The sequence below is a fragment of the Zophobas morio genome, unplaced genomic scaffold (genome assembly GCF_036711695.1).
Source record: "Zophobas morio isolate AGI-343-1 ecotype UQ-CSIRO unplaced genomic scaffold, CSIRO_AGI_Zmor_V1 ptg000379l, whole genome shotgun sequence".
Classification (NCBI taxonomy): Eukaryota; Metazoa; Arthropoda; class Insecta; order Coleoptera; family Tenebrionidae; genus Zophobas; species Zophobas morio.
The window spans coordinates 189,282-209,933 of record NW_026972483.1 but is presented as its reverse complement, the minus strand read 5'-3'; the positions used below and the strand labels follow the sequence as shown (position 1 = coordinate 209,933).

General features: G+C 34.4%; 3 protein-coding genes and 1 long non-coding RNA gene across 5 annotated transcripts; 2 read left to right on the top strand and 2 right to left on the bottom strand.

The window, feature by feature from the left end:
* The first annotated feature begins 4,645 nt into the window (after positions 1-4,645).
* Positions 4,646-5,030, top strand: LOC135120439 (uncharacterized). Its single transcript, XR_010278610.1, has 3 exons — positions 4,646-4,722; positions 4,774-4,893; positions 4,954-5,030. It is a non-coding gene; the product is annotated as an uncharacterized LOC135120439 (long non-coding RNA).
* Positions 5,031-5,145: 115 nt separating this feature from the next.
* On the top strand, positions 5,146-6,198 carry LOC135120437 (uncharacterized). Its single transcript, XM_064044751.1, has 6 exons — positions 5,146-5,230; positions 5,287-5,434; positions 5,494-5,583; positions 5,640-5,757; positions 5,814-5,869; positions 5,931-6,198. The coding sequence occupies exons 2-6, from the start codon at positions 5,400-5,402 to the stop codon at positions 6,067-6,069; spliced, it is 438 nt and encodes a 145-aa protein (XP_063900821.1). The 5' UTR covers positions 5,146-5,230; positions 5,287-5,399; the 3' UTR covers positions 6,070-6,198.
* Positions 6,099-9,242, bottom strand: LOC135120395 (NEDD8-activating enzyme E1 regulatory subunit-like). Of its 2 annotated transcripts, XM_064044696.1 has the most exons (21): positions 9,178-9,242; positions 8,880-8,983; positions 8,569-8,645; positions 8,432-8,518; positions 8,292-8,371; positions 8,131-8,240; positions 7,984-8,076; positions 7,846-7,925; positions 7,728-7,791; positions 7,573-7,655; positions 7,455-7,514; positions 7,220-7,296; positions 7,114-7,170; positions 6,982-7,057; positions 6,860-6,932; positions 6,757-6,807; positions 6,621-6,695; positions 6,504-6,562; positions 6,385-6,440; positions 6,279-6,328; positions 6,099-6,217 (listed from the first exon to the last, which is right to left on the bottom strand). In XM_064044696.1, the coding sequence occupies exons 1-21, from the start codon at positions 9,216-9,218 to the stop codon at positions 6,108-6,110; spliced, it is 1,563 nt and encodes a 520-aa protein (XP_063900766.1). In that variant the 5' UTR covers positions 9,219-9,242; the 3' UTR covers positions 6,099-6,107. The 2 variants fall into 2 exon arrangements, with proteins under 2 accessions (XP_063900766.1, XP_063900764.1); XM_064044694.1 differs by having other exon boundaries at positions 6,099-6,328.
* Positions 9,243-12,549: 3,307 nt separating this feature from the next.
* Positions 12,550-15,986, bottom strand: LOC135120373 (uncharacterized). The gene is made up of 9 exons (XM_064044671.1): positions 15,847-15,986; positions 15,646-15,722; positions 15,464-15,569; positions 15,228-15,325; positions 15,013-15,097; positions 14,552-14,644; positions 14,077-14,146; positions 13,089-13,162; positions 12,550-12,632 (listed from the first exon to the last, which is right to left on the bottom strand). Exons 1-9 carry the CDS (start codon positions 15,965-15,967, stop codon positions 12,550-12,552), a joined length of 807 nt encoding a protein of 268 aa, XP_063900741.1. The 5' UTR covers positions 15,968-15,986.
* Between the last annotated feature and the right edge of the window lie 4,666 nt (positions 15,987-20,652).

The window sequence follows — 20,652 nt, the reverse complement described above, 5'->3', positions numbered from 1 at the left end:
AACAAGCAGTTTTAAAAATTATTGACTTTTTATTCTGCTAGTGACATTTTACTGGTTTACGGAGTATATTTGTATTGGTGTGTGTTTGTTTATTACAACATGAGGCATACCTCTATGCCCTTGAGGCTTTACTTGTTAATATATTTTATAACTCCTTTCAGCTTTAGCCCTATAGTTTATAGATTGGGGTCTTAAAAAACTACAGCAAATGACAAGAAAGTGCAATGCAAAACCGAACTGCTTCACCGACAATGGTATACAGATATATATATTATAAAGATAATAATGTCCAACAGCAAATTGCCTTCTTTTAAATTTGGCAGGATCTCAGAATATGTTACCGCAATAATAACTTAACCATTTTACAATAATAATGTAAGAAACATGGCTGTTTAGGCAGTGCAATCAGAAATTATCTGGCGATAACTTGAAATCAGGATTATTATCGTTCGTTTGGTTAAATGCAGCTATGATTGCGCTTTAGGGTTCATGAGATATGTGATGGTTCCTTGGCTACAGAAAGTGCCAGCTATTGTAACGGTTGGCTCTTTGGTTTCAACAAAGCTTGCCTTAAAGCGTAGCAATTCTTTCTACGCTACCTTCATAGTAAAGAAATTAAAGATTTTCAACTCTTGAAAGAAGCGTTGAAGAAACTAGAAGTGAACGCTGATAGAATTGTGATGATAGTGTTAAAAGTCATTATCGGTCTACTTAATCCTCTAGCAACCGTTGCGGTTACCTTAAACTTAGTTGCTCAATGAAAGTAGCTATAATTTCCGGGGTTAAGCTGATCTGAAAAAACAAGTCATGAAAGCATTCTGTACTGCCACTGGCACTCCCATTTAGACTGTTTTTTTTTTGTCATGCATTAGTGCCATTGTTGTGGCAAATAGGAAAGTTGATGCTTGCACAACTCCCTTCTGGCCTTCACAGGAGAATAACTTTTTTTCCATTAATTGATGATTGGATTGGCCTCTATCACCACTAGTGTTGTAAACCTGTATAAGAACGCCAAATAGGATCTTTCAGCCACAAAAGAGCATGTTTATGGCGTTTGCACTGGGCTCTCTCTGGGGCAAACTTAAGCGCACCATGCGATAGTTGAAGTTCTAATTAACAGAATTATCCTAGTCACTAATTAGAATGGAGGTCCTCTTTAAGTCTTCTGAGATAAAAGACCTATTTTATAAATATTCTAACTTCTCTACAGAGGTTGACAATTTAGTACCTTCTAATAAGGCTTGGGATTCAAATCACGCAGGAGTTAACGAGAATTTCGATCTTACTAAGGTCAGGTAACTAAATGATGTTCATAGCTCACACGGTAACGACAGAATTATGTTGCTTATAAAGCATGTGTTATGTTGCATGCGAACTAATAAAGAGGCGTCATTAAAGACATTAGGGCATGACGTATCTTCGAAAGTGAACTTAGAAAAAATTGACGGAAAAATTATGTTTCCTGAGGATGTGGCCGGTGCTAGTTGAACTTACATAGTCGACATGACCAACTACGAAATATTAAGATGTGAGCCTTCTTCTTCCCATAGTGAGCAAACTAGTGTCAAGAGCGCAAAGAGGGGTGCAAAAACCAAGGGAGAGATATAATTTCCAAGGACGTTTATCTATTTTTCACGCATCACCCAAAGTTGGATGATGAGCGAACAATTGCCTGCTTACCAGTTTAGAGTACTTCAGATTAGCAATGCTCTACCGATTAAGCTATGGAGGCCCTCATCCCGGGAGAACATAGCTTCCGAAGGCGATCTTATACACTAGCCGATAGCAACTTTGCCATTCTTAGGCTCTTGTATTTCTTCACTTTTTTCTTTACCTATAATATTTCCGTGGTCAAATATAACGGTGTATGTGACCTTCCATCTACAACTTGAGTATCCTGCACCACATCCAAGAACCACTTTGGTTTACACCCCTTGTTAGCAAAACCATGTAGTATATCTACTCTAAATCTTATTCAAAACTAGTTTCTATCTTCTTTGTGCTACTATTTTCGCAAGCGAAGCTCTGCCTCTTTCCTTCAGTAGGATCAAAAATTACTAATTTACCCTCGTCACACGGTTGTCCCACACTAACCAGGTTCTCCGACGCAGTAGGTACATGGAGAGCTTCATATTATAGAATTTTCCGACACCTAAGGCCGGTATATGACCTTTTATGCTCATGACTCTTTCATTCGTGGGTCTTATGTTGTTAAGTATGTGGCAACTCGCATCCGTATCCAAATAAATTTTACTTGAGTCAATATGAACTTGAGAGCTCCCCGCTTAAGAGGATTCTTTCAACCCCCGGCCCTGCACTGCCTTGGTATATGCCCAGCTTTTCCACACTTAAAACATTTTAATTTTTTCGTAAGCCTTGCCTTTGTAATATTGTCACTTGTCATACTATTGCTAGATCCTTCGTCCTTCTTCTCTATGGACAGCTTTGACAAGCTTGCGCTCAAGGTTGCACAGCCTAATGTATCAAATACTTCTCTTGAGATATGATCTCCCACGTAATAGCAGAGGCTACGACTCCCTCTTAGCTTAATTTAGATACAGAACAATTTCGGTTATTAATACCATCTACTTAAAGGAGGCCCCTACACCATCATGTGGTAGGGCTCCCGAAGTCTAATAAGCTTCATACTTTCCCTAATCCTTGCAACCTTGTCTTGAAATTCAATGCTGGGGCTTGAGACATTTATGCGGTCCAGTTAATTATCTGACGTCTTCTTCATCCATTTCTTTATGTTCACAAACACCTCTTCTAAAGTGAAAACCATGCCCTCTGTGACAACATAAAACTTGTACAAAAATTGAAAAATGGCTTCGTAAAACTACCCAACTGTCCAAGCTGCGTATCTCCGGACGATATTCATTAAACTCGGATTAATGCTTTAAATAATAGCGTGCCATGCCAATCCGAGTTTCCTCCTATCGCAATACTTAGTATCAATAACTGCTCCAATAGCATCTTAACTGATCAGCTAGGATTCTAAGTAAATACTCCACTTTGCCCAGTCCTTGACTAACTTCAATTTACTTACTACAGATGCGTAAGTGGCGCTTTGAAAGGACATAATTGTAAATAAAGCTTGGCTGGGAACCTATTAAGATAAAGGGGAGAATATATAAAAGAACAAATTGTACACGAAAAAAAAAAGACAAAAACCAAGAGAGCAAAAAATAAAACGAAAGAGGAGGGCATATTCAAAGATTTGTATTTGCTTTAAATATACATTTAATATGTTATCCAGCATTGTTTAAATTCTTTTACATTTTAAAAAATAACAAGGATGTCCATATTTAGGCTTTGCATTAGATTGTCCAAATCTAATTTTCACAAGATAGCTCGTAGTCCCGACGTGCGCCTGTATTGGTCACTTCTGCATCTGACGAATGGGCCATCTCGACAAAACTAGTTTTGCTTAGGTTACAGTCCAACCTCATACGGATTAAAATTGTAACTTTCAGATTTGGCGTTGTCTTAATGCCAGTGATCTTCTATGAGCCGAGGCTTCCTAGTATTGTGAGACGAGATAACATTGAATGCTAGAAGAGTACTGTGCTACAAATACCAACACCGGATATGAACTACGCATGATACATGTACTTAAACTTAAGGTCAGCAAAGGTGAACTATAATACGATGTAACCCCCAGATTGATAGACTTGCTCTCAGTAGTAGCAAAACCTTCATTGGCGATAGTATATTGAAAGGTGCTAGATGCCTTTTAAGAGGGGGAGTTTGCTTTACCCTTATAGTAGACAATGGCGTAGTTATACTTACGTTTCTATTCTATTAATTATACAGTTTGTCGTTGAACTGAGCTACTATTAATCTACCAGAATTATTGTCTGCCCCCCTGACATAGTAAATGCACCTGTGGTCTGGTAGACGCCCAAGACTAAAGATCTTGCTTATATGGACAGTCTTAGATATAAGTTACCTTTATACTATGTCAATAGTAAATAGTTACCAACAAAGGCTAGGGGTATCGTAGGGATAAATTGTTCTTTCAGATTCACATTTTATAAGTTGTGCTCCGAATTTTTTATATATTATTTTTACAATTTTTTGTTTGCCCAACTTAATAGGCACCTTAATAATATGCGAGCTAATTGGATGCACAGTTTTTAAATTTAATTTTGTGAATCTGGTTACGCGCTAACGCAAAAATACGGATATTAGATGAAATCAATATTAGCTTAAAATTATATATGGAAAAAAAAATGCAAAGATAGAGTTTTAAAGAGAAAGTGAATCTAATAACTATGGTCAATAATATGCTATTAATTAGTGTTAATTTGAATTAAACAGTAAAATGGAGCAACATGTATAACAAATACTGTCTCATTTAACGGAGAATTCCCGTCCCCCATCTCTTAAAGTGGTCACGAAACTTTGGAGGCTAGCCCTGGGCCGGCCATATAGTTTTGTAATAGCTTTTTAAGGGGATGCGTACTACCGCTATAGTTCTACAACTGGCGTTATTTTGTACTATTTTTTTCGGGTGAGATGCAAACTTTATTTTTCCTTTCTTTGGAGGCTCTCAAACGCAAAATACATATTTATATAAAGTCTGCTCTATTTTTTGACTATTCTTTTTTCATCTTACCTTTTTAACCCTACAAGTTTAAGCGCTCTTCCTGTTAAAGTAGCCAATCTTTTGTTTGAGAGCTTAGTTTCCACAATACAACTTTCTAACAATCTACTAAGGTCTAATTAAGTATATATTTTCTTAATATTATACAATAAATAGTATAAAAGGCTTTTGCTGTCACAAAATTTAAGGCTAACAGAAATTAAATGTATGAGCATTACTTCGCCTTGTATAGATTTGAAAATTGTCGGTGAGTTCCATGAGTTACGCCATCTGCAGTTATCTGGGTATGACTATATTAGCTGGGAAGAACTTTCTTTACTTAACCCGAACATAACTTTAATTAGGCCTAATACCGTGCTAAAAAACGTTACATCTTTTTTTACGAAGAAACGTTGTTTTGATACCCTTATTCTAGTAATTTGTTTTTATTCTGTAATTAATTAACATTTAATTCTGCTTAGAATAGTTTTAGACAATTAAATGATACCACCGCTAAATATCTCACAAACTTTGTAGATCTTAAGAAATTGGGTTTACTTTTTTTTTTGGTATAAAATGGTTGCCGTTGCTTTACCTTTTAAAATATTAAAGGCGTAAGAGGCTGGAGTATCACTGAGAACGGTACCTATAGGTTAAGCTCTCCCTTATTAGAAAGTTATCTGAATCGGCTGCCGCAGGTTTAAACTTCATATGTAGCATAGAAGGACTAGAAAGTTTGGACGCTAGCCTACTTAAATGTCGCATTCAAGTCACTCACTTGAAGAAGTTAAGGAATGTGGAAAGTCTTCAAATGAACTGGACGAGGCTAAAAGTTTTGGATTTATGGTGACACGCCTCTGTTGATACCTCTATGGATTTATTATAACGTATTATTATTATTTAAGTGTGTCTCTTCCTGAACTTAGCAATTTAAAGCATTTAGAAATTGACGGTTTAAATTTTTCTGATAAATATCTCAGAGTAATTCTTTCAAGGCATCCCACTTTGTTAACAAAATTTTAGCACTCGCTTAATAAATAATTGTTATTAGATTGCCCCACTTGAGACACTTTAGCAACGCCTTTAACATCAGCTTGTTAGACTTTACCGCGCTCAACGACACCACGCTTTTTTCTCTTAATCTTTCTAATACTTACTTCCCTCAAAAGGTTGCTTTTTTGTTTATTTTCTTTACTCGCACTACAACTACAAATTGTTATGATAGAATTGTTCCCTTCCCGTCACGTTAAAGTTTCTTGACTTGTCCTACACCAGAGTGGGGTCCTACTGTTTTTTTTTTGTTGGTGTTAGTACGCCAGCTTCTTATAACTCGTCCCTTTAGGAAGGACGACCTCTTTTCCATTTTAAAGCGGTGCGTCTCCCTAGAAAAAATTATCCTCTTCGGCACAGAAGTCGCCTCAGAGAGGTTGGACGCACTTTCGCAGACTTTCCACTTGGACATTGTCGTGAGCGAGAGATAAAAGTAGCGAATAGGAAGTTTATTGCCTAAATTAGCCAGTCACACTCTGAAGGAGACTGCTTGCCCGGTTACTGTGTCCACTATCAGTGCGTTGTTCAGGGGGTAGAACTGGCGGGTGAGAACTTTTATCCCCTCCTGTGCAGCGATGCCTGGTTGCACCCCTCCCATAAACCAGCTTATAAAAAAAGATAATGATAATATGTACGAAACCGCTGGCGCACGCTGCCACGCTGTGAATCTCGCTCGCTCCAAAGCGGCAACTATACGCCCAGAAAATTATTGGATCAACCTACAAATACTAAAAAACCAAACTTACAGTTCAATTAAGTATTCGTCTTCTATTTTTCTATTCGACTTCATTTCGTTCAAAACCTTCAAGCAGAGTTTAGTGAGTAGAATAAAAATGTTTATATTTCAACAGGACAAAAAATACACCTCCGCAAGACAACTCTTTAGGGTCAGCAAGTCGCCTAAATAATTGCTAGTCCCCGTTCCTTCAAAATTAAATGATAACTTTTGTTTTGTATAAACGCACCGGGCTGGCTGGTGTACCAGGAGAGTGCCCGTATCTACGCTGAAAGAAACGAGCCGCCTTTAGACAGAAGTACCAGGAAAAAACCTCTGCGGCTATCCTCAATAATAACAATTTACCTATAAAATTAGAAATTTCCGCTTTAAATAAACTTACGCTGTACATTAAAGTCGTCTAAACGAGCTTCTTCATGCTGAAGGGATGTACCTAACTAAGCTCGTTACTGTTGAAACCAAAGAGGAATGATAATGCGAGATACCTTCAAAACACTTTAAAGTGGCCGAGTTTTCGCAGATCGTTTTGATCTCCTCGTCATCAATATAGTCCTCTGGCTTCGTCTAAATATTAATATAACGACGGTGTCTTAAAGCGCTAACTTACGAGACCGCAGCGAAGCAGCAGGTTGTGAACCCTTGCGGAGACCATCGATGCGTGTTTAACTGCCTCTTGTTGGTATCTGAAGCGACCTTGAGTGGAGAAAGACTGAGCATGGTCAAATATACTGCAATGTACAGCAGTAGTAGCTGGCTGTAGTTGGCCGTTCCCGCCGTCATATCGGGCAGCACACCTCTGATGAAAAGTTATTTGTAGAGATCGAAGGACACTTCGCTTGAGCAACCTCAATGGTAAACGACCGTTGTTATCGTAGAAAGTGAAGTCCCTGACGGCCCGCGCTAGGAACCAAAATGTGTCGCTCTAATAACAGAAAAACAAGTTTTGGGCAGCCTTCCCTACTTTAATCTTTTACACGTGCGACACGTAAAAGCATCTAATATATTGCTGATTCCCATGAACAGCGTATAATTACACAATCTCCGCAGTAGGATACTTGATAATAGAAGCAAAGTTTTTACTTTTTTGGTTAGACTATCACAGCACGGATGCCTAAAAACCTCGAGAACGTTTGACGGGATCTTCGGAAGTAAAAGGTTCGTTGTAAATTGGGAAAAAACAAAAAAAGACTAGTTGTACTTCTGAACGACGCCAAGCGTAAAAAGCAAAGGAGAAGGCCTCCTCAAAATTCACTTCGTTGCCTTCAGAAAATTTCTTGCCACCTTTTCGAGTAAAATAACGTATTATAATAGAAGACTTTTTCAATCTTACATGATCAAGCAAACTATATAAACCTTCTTGAATAAGTTTTTTAAACTCATCTTTTTCTATTCTTGTTTCGGGAGGTCGACCGGAATGCTATTGCAAACGAGCCTTACATAACTTTGCAACTATTTTGATCTCACATTTTACCAATTCAAGCCATTTTTTTAAGTAAAACAAAATAATTAATAAATAAGGCACATCCCGAAGTTGCGTTGAGTCAAGCGAATCTTTTAAGTAAAAATAAGGACTTCGAGTTTGAAAATTACCCCCGAAAATGCCTGATACCGAGATCGGTAGTGGTAATTAATTTTTTCAGAGCCGGAAATGGGGCATCGCACTGAAAGTCGTGGGGAAGGTTATCCACATGCCCTTGGACCACTTATAAAAGTAATATAAAAATCTCAAACACTGCCCGAATGAATGCAGGAAAACCAGTGTGAAGAGCGTGGACTATACGGACGTAGGCGATCATCCCATAAGCAAAGACCAGTATAAGCGGAATGTTTTTGTCCCATAAATCTCTCCCAACGTATTGTAGAATTCTACTTATAATAAAAAGACATGTAGAGGAGATCTCGAGGAGCAGGGAGAACCTCTCTGTTAAGTTAGCACCAATTACCAAAGAAAATTTATCAAAAAAAGTTGGCTCGGTCTTTAAAATGGTTAAAACACCCTAATAAATCGAAGATCATCATAACAGAATTTAATAATAAGGCAACAATCGAAAAAAAACTTCGGAAATAAAGTTTCCAGTAACTTCGGGATTTAGCTCCTGCAATAACTCGTAAGTGCATTCGGCCCTAGAATGATCAAGCTTACCCTTTTAATATTTAAGTTGTACGGTTTGCCGATGTGGTAAATTTAATTTACCTCTGCTATGAAAAAATTGTTGCCGTAGTCAACTTCCTTAACTGTCGTGTCATCCACAATTGTAAAAGAACCAACTCCTTAATTTTTAACAAAAAATTTAAGCAACCGAATTTTTCAGTTTTAATTTAGAGTATATATTCTATTTAAATAAATAAAAATTGATCACACGTAGAAACCAAAAATTGATTCTTAAATTAAATATTAAAAAAAATATATGAAAGCTGTACTTTAAAATAAAAGTTTAACTGTAAAGTATTTAGCGGTTACTTTTATAAGAAACGTTTTAAAGAAAAGATGAATAAAATATAAACCTGCTAAAATTAAATTTTTGAGGGCTTCAGTTCCAGTTGCGTCGGCATTTATCAAGCAGACTTTAGAATTTCTAAGCGATGTTTGACCTTGAACGCCCCATAATCTTCAAATTACATAAAAAATCTTCAATTCATATTTGCTATAAGTAATAAGCTACTAATAATAATAACATTAACTATTTCAAAAGGCGCTCAGTTTATTAATTATTAAAATATAATTTTATTAAAATTTCTTAAAAGCTAAGGTAAGCCGTATGCTATACAGTGTGAAGGAAAAACAATAAGTATAAGGCAATACTGAATTTGTCTCTCGTAACGCTTTTCGGTGAGCCCATCCATTTTAATAATTATTTTTTACTTCGGTATGATAAACAAATATATATAAGTACTATTAATGGTATAGCTGTATCTAACATTATAGGAAGAATATACTAGTATCTAACTTACAAACTGATACGTGTTTAATATGGGCGAAAAGACAGCATCCTGGTGGACAGTGGTAATTTTAGCAGCCAATCAGGTAGAGTAATGTTCGTCTGGGTTGGTTGTTAAGAAACTGCTAGACGAAACTACCAGGGGAAGTGCCCTGCTGTTAATAGGTCCTTCCCGATTAGCTGTATCTATTCCATAGTTTCGCGTGTAAGGTGCCGTCTGGCCTTAATTATATAACTTCTTTACTTTTTGTATTGATTAAAATATTTCGAGGTGATGATAAACATAATAGTGGAATGTGAATTTCCTAGGGCAGCGCCCTTCTATTTGTTGATCATTAGGGACTTTCTAAAAGCGCCTGTCAACTTTTCTTGGAAAATCTTCAGTGGATAATCGCAATAGACTTTTGAAACTAGTTTACCATATTATTAATTAGGTGTTGTGTCGCAGCAGAACTATTATTTATGAGTGTTCGCTCTAATAATTTATCTTAGCTTACTTGGATGCTATGTTTGTGCACAACTTATGGGAAGATAAAGTACGTTTATTTTAGGGCGTTAGTTATATTTAACTGATATAGCGCACATTCATTAATATCCCTATACTGATGTAGTACTTGGAATGAACTACCAATGTCTATATGGCAAGATGGCAGTACCAAAGGTATGAAGAGCCTCCCGTATAATTGTTTATACAAGTTTTAAAGTTCTACTTTTAAGGGCGACAAAGATAATTACAACTAATAACGATAATAACCCGACGTCTCTAAAATTAATGACAGTAAAAATTTTAAACAGGCAGTATTGTAAAGAATATCAATATATAATGAGCATGAAGACAACTGTAACACTGATTCTATAAATAAATATAAGGACAAATTTGAACCATTTCGATTATTTGCTTTTCCAAAAATATATATTACAAGAGCGGTTAGCCCTGTTTAGGTACTTCTACTCTCTAACACTATATTTTAACCTTAAACGAATTGTCAAATTTCCTAACGTAAGTTTTTGTGAGACTAGGAATACACTAACTGAAAACAACTTAAATTAGAGTTCGAGATCCCATACGACTGGTACCTACTCCCCAGAATTTTAATTCCTGGAAAAATAAATATATAATACTTCTTTTTATTGTAACTAATCAACTTTAGGTGAACCCTCAAAATTATAGTTATATTTTCTAAAACTTTTGCTGCTGATAATAGATATATGGTCAACTGACTTTTATTTAATATTGCATTAAATGTGTTAATTATGACCTTAAAACACTAAAAACGGAAGAGAACTCAAAGTGTACAGTTTGCAGCGAAGAACATCCACTTTTGAGACTATTTTTTACCCGAAAAATGCTGGACACTCAACCGTCGCGACAAATATAATATTGTAAAAGGTAGTTTTTAAATTGCTGAATGGGATTAATCCCAAAAAAAAATTAAAATTTACTTTAGTAACCTTTATTCCTGCACGCCAAATACAATCAATTATACAAACCATCTTAACAACCCAATTTAAAAGATAATTGTATGTTACTGACACACATTATACAAAAGTGGTAAGTAGCCCTATTATGGAAAAAATGTCTAGGAGTCATTAAGACAGTAGCCTTCTATACAAAAGCTTACAAAATTGATGTAAAAAATAATCTTTCTAGAGTCTCGAACAAATAATTCCTACTAAAATTAATATAAACAGCCTTATCAACTCTTCCTACTTAAATGAAACAGGCAAAGAAAAAAAATGGCAAAACCTTAATTGTCACTATGACGCAACGTTTGAACAACTTTCTAAAGAGAGGATTAGTTTTATTCATTTACTAAAGAGCTAACTTATTCGCTTATAATTCTTAAACGCTCTTATGATCGATATGAAGATATTTATATATCCATTAAAAATACAAGAAGCTTCCTCTGAACACATTTCTTTGAAGAACTACTTAGATCAACTTACCTTTCTAAAAAAAATCAAAATTGCTGAAGAAAAAAACCTTTAACGATAAACTGTATAAGTCTACCAATGGGAGAAATCAATCAAGAAGAACCACAGTCAATATCGACCCATGGCACACTTATTATTAGACAAATAGCATTTTATGAAGCAACTTTATTTGTTAGAAGTCAAAAAAATTAATCACACAACCTATCAACTAATTTTTTTAATAAAATCGCAACTCTATATAAAGTTCTTAGAAGAGAAAACAAAGTTCTTGTAACATATGTAAACTCCTTGTGATCTTTTATAAATCCTCTTCAAGAACAGGTCAGACGCCCAACTGGTTTAACTGCACGTCCTTATATATAAAGAGGTGCTTGCGAGATTATATAGGAGAGCTTAAATAATTAAGCGAAAACTCACTTTCAAGCGAATAAAAAAGAATATAGATGTAACCATAAAACGTAAGAAAATTAAGCCAATCTCATTAGTCACATAAAAAAATTATACAGTATCATGTATTAAATAGCAATAAGGCTGAACCAAATCTTATACAAGACGTAACTTTTTCGGGCACCTATATACCAAGGAAACACTAATATCATTATGCAATAAATACAAGCGAAAAGTTTATCGGTGCATAAGCCGCTCTCGTGTTTTATAAATCACCCAGTACAAAAGGTATATAAATACTAAACACTTCAATAGGTCGCTTCTAAGGAGCCTCGACCAACCAATCTAATTACTTGCACTTGTAATTCTTATAAAGTACGTAAAAGTTTAAAAAATTTATAATGACAGAGAACTACAATTAATATATATAGCAATATCACCAATATTTCTCATTTCATATAAACAACTTCCAAAACGATCCACAATAATATATCACAAACATTATGTACCCATTAACAAGTGTAAAACCAATCATAGATGTGTATTTACTTTAAGTGATTTGTATAACCAATTTCTTCCATGCTTTCTCAATAAGCTGATATGCGACCTGCGAATAGACAGCAAAACGAAAAATACCGGGAAACGCAACAGCCTTTAAAAGAATTCCTATACTGCGCTACTTAGGTACAAAATTATAGCAAGCCCTTCTTAACTACGCATACTGCTAACCATCTCAAGTTCTAAAAGTTTTAAAGGATAGTAAATAGATACAAAAGCCTTAACCCTTATAAAAAAATTATTCACCACAAGCAATAATCACTAACAAAATTTTTCTTTATTTTTCTTTATTTAATAATAATAAAAAAAATAAATATCAACATAACGGAATTAAAAGACTATAAACTCAATTTTGATTATAAATTATAATTAGAAAGCACACTCGATGCATATATATACAAGTGGCGGAGAACAAAGATACTCAGCCCAAAGGCTATTCCTATGAATAAATAAAATAATTAGCTATAAAAGCAGACCAAACAAAAAGAAGCAAATAAAGTTTTAATTTATAGGCAACAAAAGTTAAATCCTTAAAGGGAGACGCGTTGTAGTTAATATGCTATTAATTTCCAAAATGAATTTTTATTCATAGCTTGCAGACTTTTTAATTAGTGGAAGTACCAACTACTAATTATCGCCTCACTTTATTAGTTTCTCACCAGCCCAGTGTTTTAACACATAACAGGCTGACTCTACAGCGTTGTAATTCATTGTGCAAAAAATGTTTAGCAAAATAATAATTATAACCAACGCATGAAAGCTTGTATAAAAGAAAATGAACTTAAAAAAATAATGAAAAAATATAAAGAAACTAAAAGGCTAGAGTTGCAGATAAATATAATAAGGTATCGAGGTAAAACTACGGAAAATATAGTAAATGCCAATAGGAGAAGACCTTGAGTGTGGCCAGCATGATCCGCTCCCCAATCAAAATCGGTGTTATGAAAAGTTATGCCAAACACTGAATACCTACAAACACCGAAAAGTAAATATAAAATAATTATATATAGAACGTAAAAAAGTAATAAATTAAATACTCTATAACTACTAACAAAGTAAACATACAGTAAAAGTGTATAAATATATTAAGTATTTCACTTAAATCTTCAATAGCCAAGCGCACCAAAATCAATACCATATGTCACTAAATTGGCGCTCTTAGCTTTAGTAGTAGAAACTAATAAACCAGAAGTAATAATATTATGCTCTAAAGAGTTTAGCAAAAATAATATAACCCAAGAAATTCTCCAACTTATCAAAATTTTTCCACTTAAATAATAATTAGTTTGTAAATAATCTATAAGCTAGCAAGTAAAACATTTTAAAAACTGCCTCAAGTTATATATTTTTTCAAAGTGATTGTTATATTATAATAAGCTTACCAGGGCGTCCGTAGCTGCAGAATTTTTACTAAACCAAGAAAATAACCAAAACTTGTACAATTAAATACTTAATTATTAAAAATAGAAAAATAAAATTTAAAGAACTTAAAAGTTTTCCAAAGTAGATATTAAAAAGTACAATAAAAAACTTCTATAATGCTGAAAGGATGTTATATATATGCAAAAAAAACTATAGTAAGAAAAAGAAAGTTATAAAATAAGTCTTTTTTAAATGTATAATAACACAAAATTGCAAATAAAATTCTTCCTCTTTTAAATGAAAATTTAATCTTTTAAAATTCAAAGTTTATAATATAAAAGTTTATAATTTATTTTATCTTTATTGAAACCAAACACTTTATATAATTTTGTTATGTACTTAAAGCTATTAAAATTCTAACTAATAAAATTTAATTAAAACATTTTATTCTCTTATGAAACAACAAAAAAAACAAATACTTTTAAAAAGCCTCAAAAAATAGTTATATAATAACTTTAAACCTGATAATGTTAAAAAGATCCAACAGATTCAAGGCGGACTTAAAGCAAAGAGTTATCAATCTTTTCTTGTCTACAATATACATATTATAAATAAACAAATGCTTCATGTAACTTTTTTTCTTAGATATCAAAAAACTTATATTATTATAGTACTAAAAATATGTGAATTCAAATAATCCTGTTCACCTTTAAATATAAAAAGAAAAGCGATTAATATTTAGTTTTTAATAACTAAATTTTTACAAGCAAGTCTTAAACTTTTCCGAATTATAATTGAACTTTTCTTACGAAGAAGTTAAACAACAATAAATTATCTTATTATATACCTAATTCCTTGTTGAAATTTATATAAACGTTCAGTGTTGTATACTTAAACAAATGTTATTAAAAAAAAAGACTTAAAAGTCTATATCCTCCACGGGAGACAACGTCTTGATAAAAGTAATTAAAATTAAAAAAGTTAACTATGTTTTACCTTTTTTATTTCGTTGTTCCGCCGGGCGGGCTAGTAAAGTATACATTTTCTTCATCGTTAAACAGAGCTCCAACGATACAACAGCACAAACACCTGCAACAGTGAAGATATATAATCCGTTACTTTTAAGGGGATGTAAGATATAATATTGGCGGTTATTATATTTAGAATCATTTAATAAAATTTCGTAGACAAAAAAAAACCCAAAAAAACTTTTATAGCTATCCTGCAAAATCTTTTAGATTTACACGAGAATTCTCATTGTCAATAACAATGTGCACCCGGAATTAATATTAAATTTCAAGAAATATAATATATAATAGTTCGTTGCAGAACGACTTTAGGTGCTTTTTAAAATTGGTACAATGGCGTCTTTGTGTAAAAAATCGTAACACTCTACAGTAATGGTGTGTACAGCTAAAATTTATCGATATTAAAACATAAAATGTCGGCTTTATTACCGGAGCTAGCGCCAGCGTAAGTACAGTAAGCCAAAATCCGGGGAGCAATAAAGATAGAAAGGCTTTTAGAAAGTTCATTAATCCACTAATAAAGCAAAAAAGTAAGAAAATATCACGAAACTCAATAACGACTCCAAATAATTCTAATAAAGATTTATAAACTAATATATATTATATAATATAAAAAAACAGTTTTAAAAGTGTTCACTGAAAACTTTAGTAATAAGGGAATCGCCTTTCAAGTAAAGTATTAGAGAAAGCCGATCGCTCAGTTGAGTCTCTTTAAACCGGGTCTCAACGGCGCCCGCAATACCTTAAAAGAAACAGAAAATCATAGAAAAAACAAACAACTATAAAAGCTTTTACTTAATCTAAAATAGTACATTATAAACCTTAAAGGTTAACATGTTATCATATTTAAAGTAATAAGAAAAAAATAAAGAAAGCGCACCTCCCCCTAAGTAGGCAATTAAAAGACCTGGTAAGCCCAATTCTTGGTGAACTGTGTAGCCACCAAAAAATAATCCAAGCAAGTTGGTATACAAATGCAGCTTATCCTTTAAGGTGAAATTAAAAAAATTAAGTAAAGGAAAGCTTAGTCTTAAATAATCAAAAAAAAAAATGTTATTAAACCTTATGAACAAACATGTACAAAAGTGCCGTCCAGTAGCGCTTGTTACTCCAGTTAGCTCTTGAATATATAAAATTTTCTAGATAAAATTAAGCTATAGTACTATTCAAACATAGTATATATAATAATATAAGTATGAATAGTAATATATAATGAAAATTATTACAATACGAGATCAGTATTAATAAAAAAGTAAAAAATACTTTGTAAAAAAGACAAGTCACGCGGCCATGAAATAGTGAGAACTGGTCCTTCCTCCAAAGTCGGTACCAACAGGTGACAAAAAATAAGAGGTGATATTTCAACGATATAATCGAAGAGCATTTCTCTTATTAGAAAGTTAATAGAAACACTAGCATTACGAATACTTCCTACGTCGTTAGGGACAAAGTGAATGGATAGTTTATGACTTCCAGGGTTCCACGAGGGTTACTGGAGTTTGCAAACCGCAAGGCGAGATCTAAGTATGGTTTATCTTATGCACCGGTCGTAACCCCTGTAAGGTAGGCCCCATTTTTTGGCTTGGTGAAAAAATCTAAGATATGGCAAGCAAGAAGCTCTAAATAAAAAATAAAATGAAGTTCTTCAAAGAGAAACAGTAAAAAGTGTAACCCCCATGAATATATAAAAATTATTATTAATATTTCTTTACATAACTTCTTCTATGTACGGCCATTCTGATTGAATGTTGCGTAATGTAGCCTCTTAAAAAAGAAAATATAACCAATATGAATTTCTAATAGCTTATTATTAATATTTCTTTACAAAAGTTTTTCTGGAGTTCATTAGCATTACTAAACTTTTCGCTTGTATACTTACTAAATATTGATATAAAATTTCTATTAGAGTACAATTTAACTTTAGTAATGCGTCTTTTATAAATATTTTTTTAAAAGAACAGTAGTACAATTAACTTGTGAATTATTTTTGTGGTAAAACTTATAAATAACCAATAAAAACGTAATTGTGAAGGTTTGGGCTATCTAGAATCAGGTATAATTGTTTTACTCTTATACCTAACTTCTGTGAAATAAGTTCTGTTTTGTAATGAAAGAAATCAGTAACTACCAAACAAATCATATATTCTTCAACACTTATAACTGAAATAATCTGTATATTGCTATTAAAACAATTTGTAATCACTATTAACATATTAATTATAGTTTTTAATGAAAGGAACTTTAATTTGGGAACCGAATTTTGTTTAACAAAAAATCTAAATGAGTTTAGAAGAGCATAGATTTAGTGTTTTCCTCTGACAACTGAGTATTATGAATAATAGTCTTATAATCATGATTAACAAATAGTAACTTTTGTTTATTTTTAAGATAACCCTTATTTTAGTAGAATTTAGTATTTTTTTAACAAATTTCTGGATGCTTGTCTACGTTAGTTAATCTAACTATAAATAGTGCTTAACGGTATGTGCACTATTATTTAGTTTAAATTTTTGCAATGGTCTCTGTTTATAATATCCTTTAATTCTCTAAACTCTTGATGACTCGCTCTATTTTGTCTAACTATCCTTTAAACAGTTGGCAACGATAGAACTTTTAGCCTTATAGACTAGAACAATATCGTGGACTTACCCTTTTTAATCATGCAATACTTCCTCCAACTTTGAGACTGAAAGAACCTCACAAATTTATTGAACTAAAATTTTTTAGTTAAGATAGATTTGACATATATACATACAGGTTTAAGATAGTCTAGATAGATTTAGTCTAACAGATTATTGTTGTAACGGATAAGGTAAAGATGGATTCGTAAAGCACATCTAAATTAACTGCGTACTGGCAGTGGGCCGTACACTGAACAGCCTGTAGATCTTTAACGTTAATTAAAGTCGTATATTAGGGTGTGCAACACAATTATACAGGTTACAAAAACCCTTCAGACACAGTTCAAAACACAAATTGCAAATACACAAAATACGGAAACCCAGAAAACATGAAACCACTAAACAACAGAAGCAAAAAAGAGCGTAACCACCAAAAATAGAACGCAAAAATAAAAAGTATAATACATTAATATTTTTTATATATTAGTAAATTGTGCAGATGTTCGGTAATATCGAGCGCAGACTGCTTAATCTCGCAGATAATTATATTACAAGGTTAGACCGTAATCAGTTTTGGTAGATCTCCCACAACAAACTTTCTGCATGTGTTAAAGGTACAACAAGACTGCGCTTAAAGCGCATCGTGGGGCCTTCCAAACTGTGAGCCTTCCCAGAGTTCGTTTGTAAGTTCTTGGATCCACTGGTGTTTTGGATGGCTACTAACAAGTTCAACAGAAACTGAAGTTGCATTTCGGAAAAAGACCTCAAGTCGTTCTCAACCCAGGTTGTCATGTAACGTAGTGTTTCGCACGAAATAAGGTGCGACGGTTATTATTCCCAAGAGCTCGTTTAGCTGGATCGTATGTCCAAGCAATATATGCATAGGCCATAAAAAGGCGTACGCATAATTTATAAAGGTGCAGCTTATTGCCTTGTGTTTTTAGCACATAGCGGGTAGAATGCGCGAATTGCTGCTTTGAACTTAGTCGTAACGAACTCTACGTGTGAACTTCAAGTTAGTCGCATATCGATGGTGACTCCAATTATTTGACCTAAGAGCCCCATGGGATCTAAACATTTTCGAGGGTTGGAGGCGGGAGATGCATTTTCTTCAGATGAGGGTTGTCTCGTTCTTTGTTTCAATGTTTACTCACTGCCTACACTAGTGGTCAAATATTTTCAAATAGCTCTGTAGGCGTTGCCATGGTAATGAGGGACTGGCTTCCTTGAGGTCGCATAAACTGCAGTGCCATCGGAATAAAGTGCTCGCGGGGTGTGAGGGTTCGCAGGGAGTGGAATATCTCGCACGTATAGCGCGAAGAGTAGAGGCGAGAGCAGAGAGCCTTGCGGAACACCAGCTGTCAGTCGACAGTAGGGAGACAGCGCAGCCTCAGCTCTCACTCGAAAGGCGCGTCTGCGTAAAAACGACGCAATTATGCTGTAGAGGACTAACGGGGCACCTAATAAGCGTAGTCTGCGTAGGAAACCCTCGTGTCACACACGCCAAAGGCCTTGTCAGCATCGAGAAATATGACCTTCGTGGACAACTTAAAATTGAAGATTCGAGTTGTCCACTCCACAGAGCGCAAAAGTTTTTGTCATTGAGTGACCTCTTCGGAATCCAAAAATTGGAATTCTGTAAGTGTTTTGTGTCCTTCTACAAAATTCTTCTAGCCTGCGTAGTAGAACTACCTCCACAGTTCTGCCAAAAGCTGAAAGAGGGTTAATGGGAGGATATTCGCTGGGGTTCGCTGGAGCCCGTGGAGTCTTGGGAAGCATCACCACAGTAGCCGTTTTCCATCACGTGGGGAAGAGTCAAGCGAGATTGAAGAAGACCGAGAACAGGAGAGTTGCTTAAGCGCCGCCGGCAGCAGTTTTTTTAGCATTTCGTTAGTAATACCGTTGAAGGCGGGTGCTTTCCATTGTGAAAGTGCAGAAACTATATCAGTGATTTCATCAGGTGAGCTCTGTTTAATAAGCCCTTCCACAATAATCGTAAGACCCTGCGGTGTCTTGCCTCGGCCTCAAAGTTTGTCCAAGTGGGAGATACACATTGAGCAGCTAAATGGTCGGCAATGAGCGTCACCTTGTCTCTGTCGTATCACACCATTATTAAGTGGCGGAAGTGGTGTGTGGTAATGGTTTTTAACACGTTAAGCGCCAAAAGGATGACCGGCTTTCCTCCGCCGATATATTAGGTTAAGATACACCACTAAATACACAAAAAACAAACCCCTGTAATTTTTCACAGGAAAAATGATCGGTGAGTAAACCAATTAAGAACCTGAAAACAGCCAAATAAAAATTTAAGAAAAAAATAAATTAATTTTCCTAGAGAATATTAAATAATTTGACATTAAATGGATACAACTAAGTAAAATTTTATAAAATCTAATTTGGTTTAATTAAATTTACAATGCAAATATGTAAGCATTTATTGACCTTTCGTAAAGGGGTACAAATACACAAAAAAAAGTTTAAAAATTACCTGCCTTGATATTTTTTTTACCATCTTGCATACTTTGTTTTATGTAGTACGTCAGCTTACTTAATTATACCCTTAATATATATATCTATATTTGAATTCTTTTATGTAATTTACTTTTTTTATATACATTTAATATAAATTTTGATAGCGCGTTTTTTATAAAAACGTTTATAAGTCATACTAAGTTCAAGTTTGACCGTACATCCTATATTGCAAAATATTAAAGAAAAAAAACAATTTTTCGGTATGTAGACATATTTGTTTTGTACATTAATTTTATTAATGAAAAAATTGCCAATAAATTTATTGGTGTAGATTTACTTTGTCGATAATTTTAAAATATTTATTCTTTTATCTCTCTCACTAAGAGGTCAAAGATGACCTACGTAAGCGGAACAGTCGTATCTCGCCCTAACCATCATTCGGTCACTTAAGGTTGTACAAAAATCTATAACGAGAACCTTTTCATAAGCGCCATGCCTAGTTTAAAGCTTCGCGACTAAATTACTGAGACCCGGATTATTTCTTTCACCCTTGCTCTTTGCACTTTGTGTGCGCAACATGCCAGAGTCGACCTCCACACTCGAGTTACCTTATAAGCAGAGGAGACGGCAAATTACCCTTCGTCAGAGTCGCCGGCTTTGCTGCGCCAGCATTTGCAGTGCTACCTAGTCACGTTTGCCAGCCGGTGTTGTCGTCGGAAAATTGCTGTTACTATGGAAAAAAAGCGGAACACCTTTTAAAACGGTTCCCTGCAGCGTCACTGCTAGTCTTCAAAAGCGCGGAAATCCTGTAGTGTTTCCGGAGAAATATTCGGGCGTTCGCACGTAAATTCTAAAGCGGCGGCTCAAGCTCTTTATGCCCTTTGTGCCAAAGCAAAGTTTCGTTATGCAACAGGCAACGCTATTATGTGTTGGTGCATCCGGCTATTATGACATTAGCACTGCTTGTATTATTGGA

What these genes read in the sequence shown, in the direction of transcription:
- LOC135120373 (XM_064044671.1), bottom strand. Translation starts at nt 15,967, where the DNA reads ATGCTCTTCGATTATATCGTTGAAATATCACCTCTTATTTTTTGTCAC. An exon ending in TGACTTGTCTTTTTTACAAA is followed by an intron (nt 15,723 to 15,846) that starts GTATTTTTTACT and finishes AATTTTATCTAG; the next exon opens with AAAATTTTATATATTCAAGA. An exon ending in TCATGCTGGCCACACTCAAG is followed by an intron (nt 12,633 to 13,088) that starts GTCTTCTCCTAT and finishes ATTTATTCATAG; the next exon opens with GAATAGCCTTTGGGCTGAGT.
- LOC135120437 (XM_064044751.1), top strand. Translation starts at nt 5,400, where the DNA reads ATGAACTGGACGAGGCTAAAAGTTTTGGATTTATG. An exon ending in CTCAGAGTAATTCTTTCAAG is followed by an intron (nt 5,584 to 5,639) that starts GCATCCCACTTT and finishes AATTGTTATTAG; the next exon opens with ATTGCCCCACTTGAGACACT. An exon ending in ATACTTACTTCCCTCAAAAG is followed by an intron (nt 5,758 to 5,813) that starts GTTGCTTTTTTG and finishes TTGTTATGATAG; the next exon opens with AATTGTTCCCTTCCCGTCAC.
- LOC135120395 (XM_064044694.1), bottom strand. Translation starts at nt 9,218, where the DNA reads ATGGATGGGCTCACCGAAAAGCGTTACGAGAGACAAATTCA. An exon ending in ACAATTTTTTCATAGCAGAG is followed by an intron (nt 8,519 to 8,568) that starts GTAAATTAAATT and finishes AAATATTAAAAG; the next exon opens with GGTAAGCTTGATCATTCTAG. An exon ending in TAAAGAGTTGTCTTGCGGAG is followed by an intron (nt 6,441 to 6,503) that starts GTGTATTTTTTG and finishes CTCTGCTTGAAG; the next exon opens with GTTTTGAACGAAATGAAGTC.